Consider the following 20,410-nt stretch of genomic DNA (forward strand, 5'->3'; position numbering starts at 1 on the left):
GTGAGCCTACTCTGTTGTGATTGGTCTATGGCGTTCAGCTCGTGTCGCAAACGATACGCCTATTTCAATGGTTCTGTATTTTGAACGCTCTTTAGAAAATATAAACATCTGTTATTTATCATACTTACTGGTTGTGATTCAGTGGAGCAGCTGGTCCAAATAAACAGGATACTGATCCATCTTTCAACATAAACCAACATGCGTTGAACTTCCCGAGATTAGAGGATCAGTCGTCAGTAGAATGACGTGTTTGTGGGTGGGGTCAAGTTGTTCGCGGCCAGCTAACGTAGAACATAGGTTTGCATTGTGCAAATGTGTTATGACGTGTAGCAGTCACGGAAGTGGGATTCAAATTACTAACAACTCGTTTCAGAGTCAATTGCTTATTTTGGGAGACAATAATTTTCAGCTTTACAACTTTGCAGATCATTTACATTCACATACAGCTACATTACACACTGCATGAAAGGCAATATTGGAAATGGCATAATAGGGGCACTTTAATATTTTTCTTTAATTTATTCCAAGGTGCTGTAAATTGAATCAGGTTCTGTTGTAATTGTACAATACTTTTGTACATGCAACATAGCTAGTTTTATTGTAAAAAAAAAAAAAACAAGGAAGATTAAAACTAATTTACTATCAATGTCTATAACTCAGAAACTCCAGTATCCATAGTTTGCTTCTTTGTAATTACAATTTTGTAGTGGCAATCATTTGTGTTCAACTAGTAAATACAATCTTTCAGACATGACGCCCCACAAGACATCCACATTTACTCCACATTTACTTATTGTGGGTGAAGTCATTTCAACTGCAATCCATGTGAACATGAGATTTCGCTGGTGTTCAAGTTGGTAATATGAATTTGTTGCATTCACCAACAGAAAGCTGCTTGGTTTGAAATCGACCTCTGTGTGAGCAGTGCTTCATGCATCGCTACATTATTGAGGATGGCTCTTTTTTACCTTTGAAATCTTGCTGAAATTTAACAATGTGACCAGACTATAACTGTGCAGTCTTCGGACTGAGATTCTAAATGTAAACACTGATGTGTTGAATGAGTGTCTCAGGACCATCAGAGAGCAATCTAAAAACTGACTGAACACCAAAAAAAAAAGACCATGTGCTTTTAATTTCCATGACTTTCCCTAATGTAATGGGACAAATCTTACTGCTGTGTATAAGGTTATTGTTTTGCACAATCACACTCTTCTGAATGAATCATATTCATGATAATTTCAAATACAAAGTATTTGTTTGTTTATATTGTCTTTTTTTTGGCTGCTGTATGCTTTGATGAATTAAGTTTATACTGTAAGTGCTGCTTTATTGCTACTAACCATCTGATTTGGTTACATGCAAACACTACAAAGTGTATATTCCTTTGAACCTGTAGGAATAAAAGCCTTGCCAAAAGGAGTTGTCTTTAGTACCTGAGCATGGCTTAAAGTCAGTTTAGGTGCTTAACCATTGATATTGGCTCTCAAGTAAACAGAAACATTTTTATGTTTTTAAAATTATATACACATAACTATGTGTAAAGCATATATTGTTGAACTTGATGATAAATAACACATATGGGTACAGATTTGATTAAGCTTTATAGTGGTAATGTGATTTTCAAGTGCCTTTTATATAATTTTTGCATTGTGACCACTCTAAATACAGTTTAACATGCCAGTTGTTCAGCATCATCTTGAACATTAGCCTCATACAATATATAGTTTTATACAAAAGCTTTGCTTTTGATTTTCAGGTCATATGCTTTTCAAATTGCTTTGATTTTTGTTTCATATGCAAACTAATGAGCCATACATATGTACTTAATAAAATGGTTTATTTTTGTATTTCTGCATCAAAGTCTTACATTTCAATAATCTATGTAATGATATGAGTTGTGGCGCAGATCATATTTATCTTGTGTTATGCAAAAAGCTAATCGCGACACTGTCCATTAAATGCAAATCAAAACAACATGTATAAGTGTTTTCATTTGTTCCTTGTTTTTTAAATGATTAAATGAAATAGAGGGAGGGATTCTGATTCATTCTCGAATCTTTGAATCAGTTCACTAACATGATCGATTCAGTGGCCATTTGAATAGCACAGAAACGGCCAATGAACAGATCTTTTTAGTTAACTAGTTTGAAGGTTCCAGTGCCCTATGTTATTGAGTCAATAAATAAACACTTAAAAAAAATTTAATAAAAAATAATACATTGAGAGGTAGTTAAATCTAAACATTTCTTATTCTTTATTAAATTGCTTGTCAATTTTTCTACTTAAGAAACAATAAATAAATTAAACATTTGACAGAATGTTTATATATTAATTTTTAAATCAGTATTTGTACACTTTTATAATCACCGCCACTTCTCGCTCAGTCTGTCAACACCAGTTTTTTTTTTTTTTTTTTTTGTGAACAAACGAGATTTCCTAGTTTAGTTTGTTCACAAACGAGACATATCTCCTTCAGTCAGAGTCGCTTCGACTATCTGTCAGATTCGAAACACCGATTCGTTTAGTGAAGGGAAGATTTGTTCAGACGGTCCAACGAAAGAAATGTTTCAAAACTCTTACTCGAATGCTGCTTGCTCGTGGATTTGAAATGAAACATGAAAAAAACACAACTTATGCTTTGTGCCTTCATCTTGCCTTCGAACTAGGGGTGGACGGTTCAACTTACTCACGGTTCGATTTGAGTCACAGTTTCGGTAAGGTTCCATGTGCTATTTTTTGGCAAAAAGTATCAAACTGTCAAATAAAAATAAAGAAAATAAGGATAATCCATCTAACTACAAGCAACAGCACAAATAAATACAAAAAGTAAAGATACAAATAAAATAGTGATTTTCATTTCTTTCTTCTTTTTCTTTTTTTTTTTTTTTAGGTAGCCTAGGTCTACTTTTTAGGTACATAAATTGAATAAAATAATGAAATGTAGAACAGCACTACATATTTGACTGTATAAATTAAAGACTAATCTTTATTAAAGTTACAAAAGCTTTTCAGTAAAGAGCAGTGAGTGATTTCTGTTGTTGCTGTTTGATTATTATAAAAAAAGCACTTTTAGAGAATGCATTGATACAGTACATTCAGCTGGTTACGTCTGATAATAGTATACTTACCAAGACAAGCATTTTGACCCTTTTTGTATGAATTTTTCCATTTAAACAATCTCCAAAGAGAGCTTAAAGGGATAGTTCACCCAAATAGCAATCGTGGCCTAGTGGTTAGAGAGTCGGACTCACAATAGAAGGGTTGTGAGTTTGAGTCTCGGGCTGGCAGGAATTGTAGGTGGGGGGAGTGCATGTACAGTGCTCTCTCTACCCTCAATACCATGACTTAGGTGCCCTTGAGCAAGGCACTGAACCCCCAACTGCTCCCCAGGTGCCACAGCATAAATGGCTGCCCACTGCTCCGGGTGTGTGTTCATGGTGTGTGTGTATTCACTGCTGTGTATGTGCACTTTGGATGGGTTAAAAGCTGAGCATGAATTCTGAGTTTGGGTCACCATACTTGGCTGAATGTCACTTCACTTTTCCAAACAAGTAAGACCTCCATTTATCTTCGGAACACAGTTTAAGATATTTTAGATTTAGTCCGAGAGCTCTCAGTCCTTCGATTGAAACTGTATGTACGGTATACTGTCCATGTCCAGAAAGGTAAGAAAAACATCATCAAAGTAGTCCATGTGACATCAGAGGGTCAGTTAGAATTTTTTGAAGCATCGAAAATACATTTTGGTCCAAAAATAGCAAAAACTACGACTTTATTCAGCATTGTCTTCTCTTCCGGGTCTGTTGTGAGAGAGAGTTCAAAACAAAGCAGTTTAGTGATATCCGGTTCGCGAACGAATCATTCAATGTAACTGGATCTTTTTGAAACAGTTCACCAAATCGAACTGAATCGTTTTAAACGGTTCGCGTCTCCAATACGCATTAATCCACAAATGACTTAAGCTGTTAACTTTTTTAATGTGGCTGACACTCCCTCTGAGTTCAAACAAACCAATATCCCGGAGTAATTCATTTACTCAAACAGTACACTGACTGAACTGCTTTTAAGAGAGAACTGAAGATGAACACCGAGCCGAGCCAGATAACGTTCTCGTTCTCGAGTCAAGAACCGTTTCTGTCAGACGCATCCGATTCGAGAATCGAGGAGCTGATGATACTGCGCATGTGTGATTCAGCGTGAAGCAGACTGACACACAGAGCGTCTGAATCGAACTGATTCTTTTGGTGATTGATTCTGAACTGATTCTGTGCTAGTGTTATGAGCGCGGGTAAACCGAAGGCTTGAATCAAGGGCAATCATCGCCAATGACGCCATTACGTCAAGCACAAAAGAACCGGTGAACCGTTTTCTTCAACCGGTTTATTGAATCGAACTTTACGAAAGAAGTACTGGTGATCCGAAAACCGATGCAACCGGTTCTTGACTCGTGAACGAGTCATTATCTGGCTCGGCTCGGTGTTCATCTTCAGTTCTCTCTTCACAGCAGTTCAGTCAGTGTACTGTTTGAGTAAAGCCACATTAAAAAAGTTAACAGCTTAAGTCATTTGTGGATTAATGCGTATTGGAGACGTGAACCGTTTAAATCGATTCAGTTCGATTTGGTGAACTGGTTCAAAAAGATCCGGTTACATCGAATCATTCGAATTATGTTTTTCATACCTTTCTGGATATGGACAGTATACCGTACACACAGCTTCAATGGAGGGACTGAGAGCTTTCTGACTAAATCTAAAATATTTTAAACTGTGTTCCAAAGATAAACGGATGTCTTACGGGTTTGGCACAACATGAGAGTAAGTTATTAATGACATAATTTTGCTATTTGGGTGAACTATCCCTTTAATATGTGTGCATGTTCTAAAGCGCGGGTCTAAATGCACTAATCTCACTGCACGGACGAGCTTGTGTCCTCTGGATCTTAAAGGAACACTTTACTTTTTTTGTAAATAGGCTCATTTTCCAACTCCCCTAGAGTTAAACAGTTGTGTTTTAACATTTTCTAATCCATTCAGCTGATTTCTGGGTCTGGAGGTAGCACTTTAAGCTTAGCTTAGCATAGATCATTGAATCTGATTAAACCATTAGCATCTCTCTCAAAAATTATGAAAGAGCTGTGGCCTAGTGGTTAGAGAGTTTGATTCCTAACCTTAGGGTTGTGGGTTTGAATCTCAGGCTGGCAATACCACGACTGAGGTACCCTTGAGCAAGGCATTGAATCCCCACTGCTCCTGCAAATGGCTGCCCACTGCTCCGGGTGTGTGTTCACAGTGTGTGTGTGTGTGTTCACTGCTCTGTGTGTGTGCACTTTGGATGAATGTCATGTCACTACTATGACTGACGGAAAATGAAAGGTTTTTCTAGGGTGATGTGGCTAGGAACTATACTCTCATTTTGGAATAATAATGAAAGAACTTTGCTGCCTTACCATGGGTGAAGCAGGCACAGTAGGTTTGGCCAAATGCTACCCTCTTCCTAAGTGCCCGGGACCCTGACCCAAGACTGCATTTGACACGGCACCATATGAGTCATCCTGATCATCAAGACAGGAAGAGGACAGGACCAGATCTCGCTATGGCCGGACTGCCCCACAAGCAGCCTCTCTTAGACCTCTTGACACCCCATTCTATTCCGGATGCAGAGGGAAATGTGTTTTGTGCAAAAAATGGGTCTGTTTATGTGCCCAAGCACCCATTGTTATAGCGGGAAAAATAAAACACAAACATTTTCAAAAAGAGAGAAAAATTCCTCTTCCATTACTTTCAAGTATTCTGCTCCCATGTGGCCAGTCACTCAAGTTAATTCATCCCCTTGTAACACGTTCCGAGGCCTGGCAGGTCATCCTTGGGGTGTCGAGATGGGTTATGGGGATAATAAAATAAGGATATTCACTCCAATTTGCTCAAAAAACCCCACCATTCAGCTGCGTGGTCCCAACCTCAGTGCAAGAGGACGCTCATATCCTGCATTCAGAGGTGATGAATCTGCTGGCAAAAGGAGCTACAGAAAAAGTTCCTCCAGCCCAGAGCGAGTCAGGCTTTTACAGCCGTTACTTCCTCTTCCCCCAAAAAATGGTGGCCTTTGGCCCATCCTAGATCTCAAACACCAGAATTGCGCCCTCATGAAAAAGTCATTCAAGATGATTATGATGAGATCTGTAGTTGCACCGTAACGTGCTCTGGCCATAAAGAGGCAGGGGACCTCCTTCAAGATTGGTACCACTCGCCCTCTCAAAATGTTTCAAAGGATGCTGGGCCTCATGGCAGCAGCATCCCCAGTGCTACAGTTGGGTCAGCTTCATATGCGCCCCCACAAGTTCCATCCTATGCTTGGTGTCACGGACGCCTGCAGATCAGGGTGAGTCAGGCCTGTGTAACAGCCCTGGCCCCCTAGAAGAACTCTCTTTGGATGGAACAGGGTGTGGATGGAACAGGGTGTGCCCCCCAACTCAGACGAGTGCATACCAACTTTTAGCCACTGGTCAAAAGCGGAAGAAGGCTTCCACATCAACTGCCTGGAAATGCTAGCAGTATGTTGGGCCTGTCAGTTTTCCTAGGAGTCTACGAGATACCTCTATGCCTTGAAGTGGTATTTTTTCTCCGCTTGGTGTCTAAACCTTACACGCCAGGGTCCTTTTCGCTTAAAGAGACATGTGCTGCGTAAACAAATCTGGCAGAAAAGCCCTCTACCATCAGATCACCTGTTAGCTTTCGACCCCTCTGTGTCAATGTTACAAGAGTACTCTGGAACGATTAACCAGGCTGGGTGTGACCTCAGGAAGCTCAGCCTGTCTTAGCCTTGGATTGATTGTTAACTTCTTATGGACATTGGATGCTTATAGAGGTTCATACTTTTATTCTTTCCACTACATTAGCATGGCGTGATTGTGCTGTTCCAATATGCTTCTGGCAAGATGCAGTACGAGTGTTGTATCGAAAGGGAACGTACTCTGTTACTAAACGTAACCTTGATTCGGGAACAATACAAACGCCCGCTTATATAGCCAGATATATAGTCCATTTTGGTGGGCTTTGGCACACATACCCGGCTTCATCGCCATAAGTAGTACACTACACGAACCAACGGCCATGCAGTTTTCACCGGGTAAATAAAAAAGGCTTCAGTTCAGGAGAAAAAAAAGGCTTTTCCCCATATGCGTCTAGCAAGACGCAGTACTTGTTCCCATATCTTAGGGAACCAAGGTTACATACAGTAACCGAGTACGTTTCCACATATGTACCACATGTAGGGTTTTGTATCTAAAAAACTACGGAGTTACTGCCACTGGAAAAAAAGACAAAGCTCCACTGCTAATTCAAATTTCTTTACCATACTGAAATTGTATTAAAAATATGAAACCCTGTTGCATCAATTTTGAGAATGTGCACTAAAACTGAACATTTGTTTATAAATTGTGCTGGTCATGTACAGAGAAATTATGGGTGTGGAGGAAAGCTTCGAGTTTGATGCCCGGTATAACTTTAAGGTGTGTGCTACATCCAGTTCATCAGATCTGCATTACTCCAGTAGAGCTAATATTGCATATCAGGTCCAACACATGTTTCCATTATGTGTGCCAATATTTCTAATTAATGTTTTGAATAAATTAATAGTAATGTAAGAATAAAATCTAAATGGCTTAGCTGTATTTGAATCATAACTAACTTTATCTTAATAATTATACCTTGTGTTTTGAGCTTTTGCTTTGTCTGCTGGTCACATGGTGATATTAAAAATAATATGCATATGTAATAAATGCCACATGTAATTAATTTCAATGTGTGACATAAAATACATAACACATAGCGCTTGAAAAGTTTGGGGTCAGTTAGATTATTATAATTTTTTCCTAAGAATTGAATGCTTTTATTTAGAAAGGATGCATAAATTGATCAAAAGTAATAGTAAAGACATTTATGATGTTACAAAAGATTAATATTTCAAATAATAATAATAAAAGTTATTTTAAACTTCATCAAAGAATCCTGAAATAATCCTGAATAATGGTTTCTTAAAATTCAGCTGCATTATAAGAATAATTTTTAAATGTATCACAATAGAAGAAAGTTATTTTAAACTGTAACAATATTACTATTTGTACTCTATTTTAGAACAAATATTTGAAGCCTTGGTGAGCATAAGAGACTCCTTTCAAAAACATTTTAAATTGTTACTGACCCCAAACCATTGAACAGTAGTGTCTGTTGTCAGCAAGCATGATCAAGGCACTTTTGTGTGTTTCTCTAGGTACAGATGGAGGTGAATGGTGATGTGGCCGGCATCTTGAACATCTCTAGATTTTCTGAAGAATTCACATTTCATCCTCAGGTGTTGAACACCTCCGGCTCTGGCAGATGCTGAGCTAAACCCATAAGTGACTCCTACCAGTGTGTTAACATGCCTCGGTTATTCAGTAATGCACTTAATAGTATATCTCGTCTGTGCATAATATTCCAATTGAGTTTCAGGTTTAAAATAAATTTTTGTTTCAATTTTAGACTAATCAGCTTTCAAAATAACAACTAGCATTCAAAATATTTCTCATTGGTCACTAAGTGTTCAGCTACAGACACACAAGCCTTGGCCACAGAGGAATGCCCGCCTTTTTTACTTACAACAGTGAAGTACAGTTTTAGAAGATATAGTTTTGGTTTTACTCTCAAAGTTTTTAGATCTAAAAAGATTCCTGATATGCTTCAGCTGATTCTTACCTTTACACAAAAGCCTGTAAATAGGCAAGGCAAGTCGATTTATTTCTAAAGCGAGATTTAAAACAAGTTGACCAATGTGCTGTACAGATTCTAAAAACATAAGCACAACACTTAAACAGCAAACGAAAAAAAAAAAAAAAAAAGAAAAAAAAAAAAAATATATATATATATATATATATTTTCCAACATAATTTCACTGAATAGCATTTTGCAAAAAAGCCTGGGAGAAAAAAAATGAGTCTTTAAAAGGGACTTAAATGACACCAAAGTGGAGCTAGTTCTTATGTGTAAACGCAAACTGTTCCAAAGCCTTGGGCAAAAGCCTGCGAAAGCACGGTCCCTCAACTGTTTGAGTCTTGACCTAGGAACAATCAAGAGTTTCTGGTCAGAGGACCTAAGAGATCTTGTTGGAGAGTACGGTTGCAACAAATCTGAAATATAAGAGATGGAGCAAGGGCATTTTATGATTTACAAACAAACAGCAAGATTTTGAAATCAATTCTATAACGTACTGGCAACCAGTGTAAAGATGACAAAGTGGGAGTGATATGGACCCATTTTCTAACCTTTAAATAACCTTGTAGCAGCATTCTGGGCAATCTAGTCATGACAGAGTGGACTGACCAATCCCGACATACAGGGATTTACAGTAGTCCAGACTAGCAGACACAAAAACATGTAAGTGTTTAAAGAATTGTTGCCAAACATACAACATGCAAGAAACATAAAAATCACTGCAATATTTATTAAATCTTGAAATCATACATATTTGCTTATTTAAATCTAGATGGCGACTTTGTTTTCTTTGGCTATAGGCAGTGTACACACACACACACACACACATTAACACACATACATTATCGTATGAAAATCCTTGTTATAGACAACTATGTTATGGTTGTGTTGGTCAAAGAGATCTGCCTGTAAGTTTTGATTCAAAATTGATTCCATCATCTTATCCTGAATGCAATGAACTTTAACATACCTATGATATAATGGGATGGCTGCATAATGAATGAGTGTCAGTGAATGGCTATGGGTCAATGAATACTGAAGTACTGTGGAACCAAATCGGTGTAAATTATGAATATACTGTACTTGCAACCACTGAGAATCTCTGTCTCTCTTCAGGCAGTGTCAGTGAATCCCTCTGAGCTGGTCCAGCAGTTGGGCAGTGCAAGTGTAAGTCTTTCCACTGGGGGGTGCTGTGGAGACCAGCAATCATGCTGCCAGTGACCGCAGCTAATTTAACAGTACTGTTTGATTTCTACTTGAAAAGAACACATTATTTGTTGTTAATTGTGACATTGTAATCGTACTATATATTATATACTATAATTCAGTATTACTTAACATTTGTGAAAGGTTTTAAATAAATATTTTATCATACTGATAAATGTATAGCATTGACCAGTACCTCACACGGGTCTAGTTGCATAATCTAAAGCGTTTCCCTGGCTGGTTTAATCTTTATTGTAATCTTTATTGTTTTGCCAAACATAAGATAACTGAAAACACAAATGGTTTATTGAACTTTTGTAATCAAATCACTTTTCCCATTGCTGTAATAAAAATATGTTTTAGCTGACTGCCTGAGTATTACTATCAGCAGTACATTCAGCTGTGATTTAAATGAGTCATTTAATGATACTGACATGCAAATCACCTTTTATAAGATGTAGTCTAGCCCCATCTGTTAGATTTTAACAACAGGACTTTTAGGTGGGAAGGGGAACTCATCGAGACCACTGTTCTTTTTTGAAAGGACAGAATTTGAGGTTACATGTACTTGTACAGAATTCCAGTAAAAAGTGTTTTCAGCTTAGATTGAATTTACTGAATGTGAATGTCCACTACCTGTGAAGATTGTAGGATTGTGAAATAGTTCCTAATCAATCAACTTTCTGATCTCTGATCCCTGATAATGATCAAAGGTTCACTCTATATGGAGATCTGACTCTACGATTATTTTTTACATCCTTGCATAAATTTTGCACCTCTTGCATTTTTTTAAGATTGCTTGAATCCCTGTCTTATCTATGTGAGGCATATAGTTACCAACGAGGAGTTTTTGTGTAATCAAAATAAATTGATAGCTTTGTTCATTTCTTTAGGATGAATGAGGGCTTAGTTTCTGGGTGTTCAGCACTTTTATGTTTTAGATGTTGATAACAAACTTAATTTTCTTATTGTTACAGTATATGAAGGTCACACTAACCTTTTATCATGATTTTGTCATCTATTCTTGCTACTTTGTCCCAGACCCCAACGTTCCTTTCCTTGTCCCAGACCCAAACGTTCAATCACAAACTATTATAAACCAACATAAATATGTCTTGCTGTGGGCAGTGCACATGTTTTGGACATATGGGTCCCTGAATCCCCCGAGATCGGGGCCCAAACTGGGACATGTTGTGATCCCGCTTTCCCCTCTTACTCTTACATTTCTGTTTACACATTGCATTTGTGAAACTATTACCATTCAAAGAAAGAAAAAGTGCAGTGTGGCATCATTCCCAGCACAACAAACAATACTGTTCTTACAAGGTTTTTCAATAGTTAGTCTATTGTTTACTACGGAGGGAACAGTAAAGCGTGTTTTGAGATGGTCAAAGAAAAAACAGGAAGGAAAAAAAAGGATGATTTGTGTTTATTTTTTTCAAGTGATGTGATTTAGGATACATTATGCTGTTTGACATAAAAAAAGTGATTAAATAATAATAATTAATAATTAATCACCAGTAATTTTCACCAGTTCCTTTTGTACCATCAAGTAATGCCATTAGATACAAAAAGATGTTGCAGAAAATTGACAGAAATTCTCCTGAGACGCATGTATATTTCTTTTCTAAAAGACCACAGGTCGTCCCCACTCTACAATCTTGTTAGTTATTTGCTATACTTCTTGAGTGTATCTTGGCACTATTAAAAAATGCTGTCAGCAAAGATCCTTCTCAAAACACCAAAAAACGGTCACGAGGAAACTTCTGTTTGCGCATATTTGTATTAAGTGCAACTGTTTACGAAGCTCACTGGCTGTTCCGGAAGAGAAAGCCCCGCCCCCCCGGCCAGCTGCGCCTCTGGATTGGGTGCCTCGGTTGCCTGTCACCGAGACATCAGTAGAGGCACGAGTTCGCGCTGCTCTCGCTGAAGTGTGAACAGTTTCAGCCGCGTAGCGGGACTCAGCGAGACCTGATGCACAAGTCAAGGCGACGCACAGCGGACATGAAGCCGGATTGGCTCTGACTTTTAAAAGCCCTTTCATTCAAGAGGCTGTCCGTTATCAACATGGCAGAACCGTCGGTTCCAGTACCCCCTCGAAAAATGGCGTCACTTAGCCGGGTCCGAGCCTTTACTCTGATTTTCTTAACTGCAAGCAGTTATTTAATTACTCCCACAAGTGGCAAAGAAGGAGGGGGAGAGGAGACGGTCATCATCGGGCTGAGACTGGAGGACACGGACGACATTTCCTTCATGGACAGAGGCTATCTGCGCATCAGTGAGAGGTCTCGGGTGAGACTGAGGGTGTATGGGCAAAACATTAACAACGAGACGTGGTCCAAAATCGCCTTTACCGAACACGAGAGGAGTCGAGTGATTGGCAGCATCTCCTCGGGGGACAACAAGAGTCAGGAGGACACGTCGGGCTTGCACCCCTGTGGCATCAGGACTTCGGATATTCTCATCTTGCCCAATATCATTTTAAATCGCAAGACGTCTGGCATCGTGGAAATCGACGTCAAGCCTCTGCGAAAGACTGAGAAGAGCAAAGCGTACTACCTGTGCATCGCCACCTCCACACCTGCCGCGACGGGCGCGCACGACCCGTGGACGGAGAACACGTGGATCTATCACGATGGAGAGGACACCAACGTGATCGTGGTGGAGGAGAAGAGATTTCTGCTCCCTTTCTGGCTCCAAGTCTTCTTCATTTCCATGTTGCTCTGCCTCTCGGGCATGTTCAGCGGCTTGAACCTGGGTCTGATGGCGCTGGATCCCATGGAGCTGCAGATCGTCCAGAACTGCGGCACGGAGAAGGAGAAGAACTACGCCAGGAAGATCGAGCCCGTCAGGAGCCAAGGAAACTACCTGCTTTGCTCGCTTCTTCTGGGGAATGTTCTGGTCAACACCACCTTGACCATCCTGCTGGATGATATCGCCGGTTCTGGATTGATAGCTGTAGTGATGTCCACCATCGGCATCGTCATATTTGGAGAGATTGTGCCTCAAGCGATATGTTCACGACACGGTCTTGCTGTGGGTGCGAATACAATCTTCTTGACCAAATTCTTCATGCTGCTCACTTTCCCCGCGTCCTATCCGGTAAGTAAACTGCTCGATTATCTCCTCGGACAGGAGATTGGCACGGTGTACAACCGAGAGAAGCTCTTGGAGATGTTGAGGGTCACGGATCCCTATAATGACTTGGTGAAAGAGGAGCTGAACATCATTCAGGGCGCGCTGGAGCTCAGGACTAAGACCGTGGAAGATGTGATGACCCCTTTGCGCGACTGCTTTATGATCGCCGGCGACGCCTCGCTCGATTTCAACAGCATGAGCGAGATCATGGAGAGCGGCTACACGCGCATTCCGGTCTTCGTGGGCGACAGGTCTAACATCGTGGACCTGCTGTTCGTGAAGGACCTTGCGTTTGTGGATCCCGACGACTGTACCCCGCTGAAGACGATAACGAAGTTCTACAGCCATCCCTTACATTTCGTCTTCAACGACACTAAACTCGACGCGATGCTGGAGGAGTTCAAGAAAGGTGAGAGCGCGCTCGCGTGGATGCCAGAGATGAGGCTTTGGTTTGCGCCGGCTGACAATGTTGCTTGCATTGGATGTTTTCTTACAGTATTAGTCAACTTTGCATAAGTTTTATGGTTATTTGAAAGTTAAGCATCGTTTTTGCCAAATGGCTGTTTTACGCAGGGATCAAACAGTTCGATTTCAATCAGATTTACAGATACAACATTTACTGCTCTTCAAAAAAAAAAAAAAAAAAAAAAAATCATTTTAGCTGTTTTTTCCAAGTTATGCTTTCTCAGATATTTAAACATTGATTTGGCAGACAACCTGTGTAATTCATTCATTCAGTTCAGTAAGGGAAGGTACTCTTATATTCAGGTTTTTACATTAAAATAATAATGCAATACTGTAAGTATACATATAAAATGTTCCCAATCATCCATTGTTATCCTTTAAAACCTGTCTTCCCACTTGTTATCACTTATAATTATTTAAACCCACTAAAATTGGACTTAAGTTTAAATTCTGCTTTACATTTTTAAGTAAAACCAAGCATGTCAAAGATAGAACTTAAAGTACTACATATGAACCTAGTTTCTCATGCATGGTCAATCCCGTTTCAGAGTTTGCTAAATACTTCCTCTCCATACCCTTTGTTTGCTCCTTCTTGAGTGTTCCTACATGATTTAAATTTACTAGGAGCTTTATTTGACCCTTGCTTGCTCACCCCCAGGACCCTGCAAAGGTATTATAGGATGCTCGAGTGCAGGGAAGTGTTTGCACTAAATGCAGTATTTTGATGTGCCCTCACATAGCCAAAGGTTAATGCTTGCAGCAGAGGTGAGAATGTAGTGATGCAATGGAAATACACTGCAAGTGTACTCACAGTTGCTTAAGGTTGACTCCGGGGGGCTATTAGATGTAATACTTTATAATGCACAAAATAACATGCCACTTCAACAATCTGAATTTTGTGTTCTGTATGGTGAAAATCGTGATGAGAATTTTCTAAGTAGTTAAAAAAAATGTTCTTAAGAGTTTAGAAAATAGTTTTAAAAGGTCAAAGTTATTTTGGTGTAAAGAAAATAAACTGTAAGGGAAATTGCATGTAACAGCAAATTCCCCCAAAAACATATAAAAAAAAGTATATTTACAGTTTATGGTGTAAATCAGACAATGTAATAGCCACTTACATAATCATTTTGCATTATACATAACCTCATAAGGTTTTATATTTAAAGTCAAACCAGCTTGCAATTAATATCAAAATGAACTTTTTTAGTATATTTTATCATATCATATATTACAAATTTTGATTTCAGTTCTGTTCTAGTTGTTCATAACTCGGCGACTACGAAACTACATGTTCATTATAAGAATTTTAGCAACCTTGGCTATGATTGTGACTCTTGTTCTTGGCTGCTCTCCAGAGGAAACTCACCACTGGCTGTTGGTATTCTAATGACCGATTAGGGGAGTGAGCACAAAGTTTCACGTCAGTCTGGCTGTGGTTCGAGCACTCTCTCAGTTCAAAGTGCTTTGTATTGTAAGTCAGTGTTAATTAATCTAATGCCTCTTGTGGAGCTGCACAGCCATCCAAAGTATGAACAAAATACATCACTTCTGCCAAGCACACCTTCCAACTGTAATTTGTTTCTCTTTGATATTGCTTTTGAGTGGCAAAAGTTGCTTTTTTTATTTCTGCAGCTGACTCACATGATAACTTTGAAGCGTTAGGCAGATGAAACTCAACAGTGACAGAGGAAAATGACTCGGATGACTTGTAATAATCAACTAAATGGGCGTCCAAATGAGAAGGGCTTCTGACTGCAATCATGACCTTTAATGTCAGCCTTAAAATTCCTGGTGCTACAGTCTAGTTCCTTATTGATTGAGATAATTAGTGTGTCGTGAAGGGACCCCTGCCAAACAGCAGGTTTAATGAGAATGGCATTGTTCATCATCTGAGCTTAACCCAAAATGGTGTAGTTAAGGAAGCATTTGTTGCTGCAATGATTCTTACTGTACATGTTAAGTCGTGTTTTTGCTCTGGTATGTGATGTTTATTTGTAGGAATATTTACTATGATAAACAGATGTACTTCTTTGTATTTGCTGGAAATTGTGACACGAAGTTTAAGTAAATTAAGGGCTAAACAATAAGGATGGCCTGCTAGATCAGTCTGAGACAGAGAACAAAACGGCAATAAAAATACTTATATAATATATTTTTGGAGTGAGGCCACTGAGTTGACAGGCCAAGTAAAAACTAATCGCCCAATCAGCCAACCTAAAAATATATATTATTGCTAAATGTGATTTCTGACTTTTTTTTTTTTCATGCAGTTTGCTAAAAATGAACCCTTTGAAAAACACTGAAGAGTCAGGTTAAAAAAAGGGAAGTGATTGTAACTTCTAATACTAAAATATAAAATATATGAGAAACCTATTTTACCCACAGAAGTTTGACAAAAAAGGAAGTACCAATAGCGATAAATACTACTTAAAGTATACTATATTACAATTAATCTATTTATGTATTAGTTATTAATTAATTTGTTTAATTTTGTGTCTGTGCAGTTATTTTAAATATACAAGTAGGTTTGTCAAATTGACTCCTAAAACAATAGAAATAATGCAATTAAAACAAGATAATTATTATTTAGATTTTTTAGTCTTTGACGTGCTACAAAAGCGGAATTAAATAAGAGGTCAAGTATATCCATTTAGTACTTGCTTACATTTAAAACTATGCATATGTAAGCAAAACTGCATTCTCCTGAATGACCAGCACTTTTAATGCATTTGTCCTTCTTTATCAAATTTCATCAAGTATCCCGTCGGTTCCTTTAATGTTTAATCTAGTACAGGAACGGGGTACTATCTTCTCCTCATCAAACTCATTTAGCTGCAGAAGGATGTAGAAACTGCAAACAGACAGAACAAAGTACATAAGGACAAAGGTCATGAAATTAGAGCCTAATTCTCCTGAACTCACTAACTCTTCAATATGACTTGTAGTTCAGTGCCTGCATCGTTATCACCCTCTTGAGATCTGTTAATTTATGCGAGATAGGGAGAACTCTTATCTTCTTAAATCATGCAGATGAACTCTAGGCCTTCAGTTCTTTCTCAGCAAGAGACTCCACATTCATCTGCATCTCCATCTGTTCTGCCATCATGTTTTTGTCATTATGGTTATAGGATTCTATATTAAAGAATGACTTCATCTGATCACAGTTATGTCATTATATATTCATAATATACCACAAATGTTCCATGCTCCATGAATACTCCATAAAAAGATAAAAGTCATCCTGCGCATCAGTATGCAGTGGGCACATTATCAGTAGTGACATCTATAGATGTCACAATCCACTGTAATTCATTTACAGTAAAGCAATTGCTGTATTTTTGTAACGCAGGGCCACTAAAGGTGATTGCCCTCCACATGAGTTCTTGCACGTATTGAACCAATCCACCAACTAATGTAGGCCAATCTATGCTTAATTCAGATTCAGCAACCTCCTTTCCTTCTTGTTGTAACGTGGGAATTCTTTTTTACTTCGTTTGGCCTAGTTAAGGCTGCATTCTGTCTCATAACAGATGACATCCCTGCTTCTTTTACTGTTATGCTCAATCCAAACATCATCCTATTGAATGAAAGCGGATTCATTTTTGTGGCATCCTGCATCTTCAGATTTGATAAGCATCTGATAAGCAGTCGACCAGTATAGTGATTTCTGCTGAGATGTTGAAGCGTATACTTGGTAGAACTTGCTTATGCTGGTAGGGTTTATGTGGCATCATATTGACAGGAACTGTGCTGGATGCAGTGTGTGGGATCCCCCTGTGAGCACACTATGGTTCCACACTTAGACTCTTACAGACATACACTGTTATTAGGGTAGTTACAATATTATAATACTATTAATAATATTGTCAAAATATATTGCAATATAGAAATGCAACAGTATGTGTCATCTTGGCAACAAAATGCATTGTGTGCAGTTCACCCAAAATGAAAGTTTAGACAGTTTTAATTCAACATCAAATAAGGTATAGGGGCGGATCAAATATGATAAACTCAGAAGGTCTACCTTCCATGAACTTCCGTGTTCATAATTTTTTTTATGAATAAATTAAAATACATTATTTAATAATATACAACCTTTAAAACGTTTTAAATGTACGTAGTCAGGGACAGAGGGCAAACATTTGTGTCTAATGTAATTCTGTATTTTTAGCAAAGCAGAATCATTGATTTTTTGAGTGAAATTGTAAAAATGTTATCATTTTATTCATACTAAAAAAGGTCAATCACCCACACCTATTTTACATTATAGGTGTGTATGTATGTGTGTCTGTGTGAAAGTTTTGACTGATGTATGAAAATGTTTTGACTGGTACATTCTTATGCGAGTGCTAGAATTAAATATGAAAGAATTGAATTGCTGTTGTGATGCATTATTTTGATCGAGTCAGGCTATCGGCAGTAGTAGTCAGTTCTGTCAGGGTTAAATGTGAGTGAGCATACACCATTGTCATTCCATGTGTGCAGCGCAAAAGCACATGCTTAGACGTGGCTTTTCAAATGGCCTACATTCCTCAAATTCTGGTACATGAACATGAAATGGCCTTAAAACCGATTAGTAAAACAAGTGAGTAATGCCAGTGCAGCTAGAGTACCTCCACAAAGTCTGTCTGATTTAACATTTCTAGCCTTTGCTGTGTCTTGTTCATTTCAACAAAGATAACAAGCTTATATTGATGTTCTACTCAATGGATGAGCGTTTCCAAATAAATGTTTATTTAGAAGTTGCTTGGTAAAATCATTTCTTAGTCTTGGGCAAATCAAAGATTGAGTGCTGAGTAATGGCCTTTTATTTTTCCTGGCTGTTATGCAATCGGATTGTTCTTTGATTCAGACGTCTGTCCGTATCGTCACTCATTATTCTGTCTCCGTTTGGAAACTGGAATCCCTCCAGAATCTAATGCTTTCCAGAAATCCATTTTGGATGTTAGCATTTGCAAATAGACATTTGTGTTATTTTGGGAGACAGATTGGACAAATTGTTCAAAATTATATGGTTTTAGGTTAAAATGATTTTATGTAGCTATTTGAGCTATTTTAGCTAATTTTATTTTAGTTTTCACACATCATTCATTATTGTGAATATCAGAGGAATATTATGTCACTAATGCAGCATTTTAAGACTTCCTTTAAGCTTTTGCTTAAATTCAGTCATCGCTGACTGAAAGCCTCAGGTCTGCCTTTTGACTTAAATTTTTGGAAAGAAAATGTGGATCCAGCTCTCCCTCTTAACTGTAATCAAATATCAAGCAAATTCAGCATAATACTTCACTTCCAAGCATTAACTCTGGTTCCTCTGCCTTTCTTCCTTTTTCTTTTTGCCATCTACTTAACAACACATTCATTGCTGCAGAACCCACTTGGGTTTCAAAACTGCCCCCTGGCATTCCCAAGCCTTCCGTGCCATGCCCCCTCCCCCCATATTGTCCTTTTACCCGTTTCCCTCAATGTCGTAAATTACAAGCGACACAAACTCTTGCCTAATGCTCTGGCATGGAAGTCTTCCAACCAGAGGAGCTCTGGGCAGGCATCATTGATTACGGTAAGCAGTTCACTCTCCCTCTCTTAGTGAGAGGAAAAACTGCCATGCCAAACGGGTGCTGCCATGGTATTTTATAAAATACAGCGTGTCAGCTCAAGACATGACTAAACTTAAATAACTCCGGCTAAGCAGTTATCATGTGAAGCCCAAAAATGCATGGTTGTTGTGGTAGGCTGGCTCTGAACGCACATATATATATATTCCAAATAAAATATGCTTTGATAATATTTTATTATAGAAATGGTTTACATTTAACTCAAATTTAACTTGAGATTCCATGACTTCCTTGAAATTCCATGTCATCTACTCACTTTACAATATATACACACTTATTAAGTGCATTAAAAAAATCACCTTTAAGAAATGAACTACAACATTTTTAAGTTATCAGCCATTCATAACTTCTACTACCCCAACCCCCCCCCCCCCCCCCCCCAAAAAAAACCCCTAAATAAATCAGATTTACTTTTTATCTATCCATCGGTTCACATTTTTCACATTTATGGGTAGTTTTTCTCAGTGGTCTGCACAAAAACAGCAGAAGGGTTTATTGAAAAGTTTATTGAAAAAGGGTTTATTGAAAATGCAAATTCATCCTCTGCCAGCCGGAGGCGCTTTTGGAGTGCCCAAATTTGACTTTGAAATGTGCAGCGCTCATATTAAGCTATATCTTCACATTAAGCTATATCACAATGCTTGTCTTTCCGTCGCCAAATTTAAGAAACTTCAAATCATGATTAAAACTTTGTTATGCCACTTAAGACTTTTATGGCCTTAAATTTGATACAAATAAATGTAAAACATTGGTGGGATCAAAATGCTTGATGTCAGGAGGTTTCAGCTTGACAGTAAGAAAATCTTCAATCTTCTAAAAGCTATCTTGAGGTTTCTCATTACAATTAGGCTGTATTTAATATATCATGATAACTCACAAGATCAGTATTTGTGCTGGGTGATTTTCCACATTTTATAGATTAATTAGAATTTAATGTTTTGCCACGATTTTATTTTTTACATTTATTCATTTAGCTGACGCTTTTATCCAAAGCGACTTACAATTGCTATATATGTCAGAGGTCGCACACCTCTGGAGCAACTAGGGGTTAAGTGTCTTGCTCAGGGACACATTGGTGTCTCACAGTGGATTCAAACCCGGGTCTCTCACACCAATGGCATGTGTCTTATCCACTGCGCCAACACCACCCCACATATTTATAAATCGAGGAATCACCATTTTGAATAGAAATATTACCAAATGTTAGAATTAGACACTTTTGACAATATGCCAATGTTA

General features: G+C 38.3%; 1 protein-coding gene across 1 annotated transcript in view; it reads left to right on the plus strand.

Annotated features, from left to right (window-relative positions):
* Positions 1 to 11,867: 11,867 nt before the first annotated feature.
* Positions 11,868 to 20,410, plus strand: part of LOC132142510 (metal transporter CNNM2-like) — a 29,615-nt gene continuing 21,072 nt past the window's right edge. The window contains exon 1 of the mRNA XM_059552443.1: positions 11,868 to 13,500. Coding sequence (XP_059408426.1) covers positions 12,021 to 13,500 — 1,480 coding nt within the window. The 5' untranslated portion in view covers positions 11,868 to 12,020. The remainder of the gene's footprint in view (positions 13,501 to 20,410) is intronic.

Source organism: Carassius carassius, chromosome 6 (genome assembly GCF_963082965.1).
Source record: "Carassius carassius chromosome 6, fCarCar2.1, whole genome shotgun sequence".
NCBI lineage: Eukaryota > Metazoa > Chordata > Actinopteri > Cypriniformes > Cyprinidae > Carassius > Carassius carassius.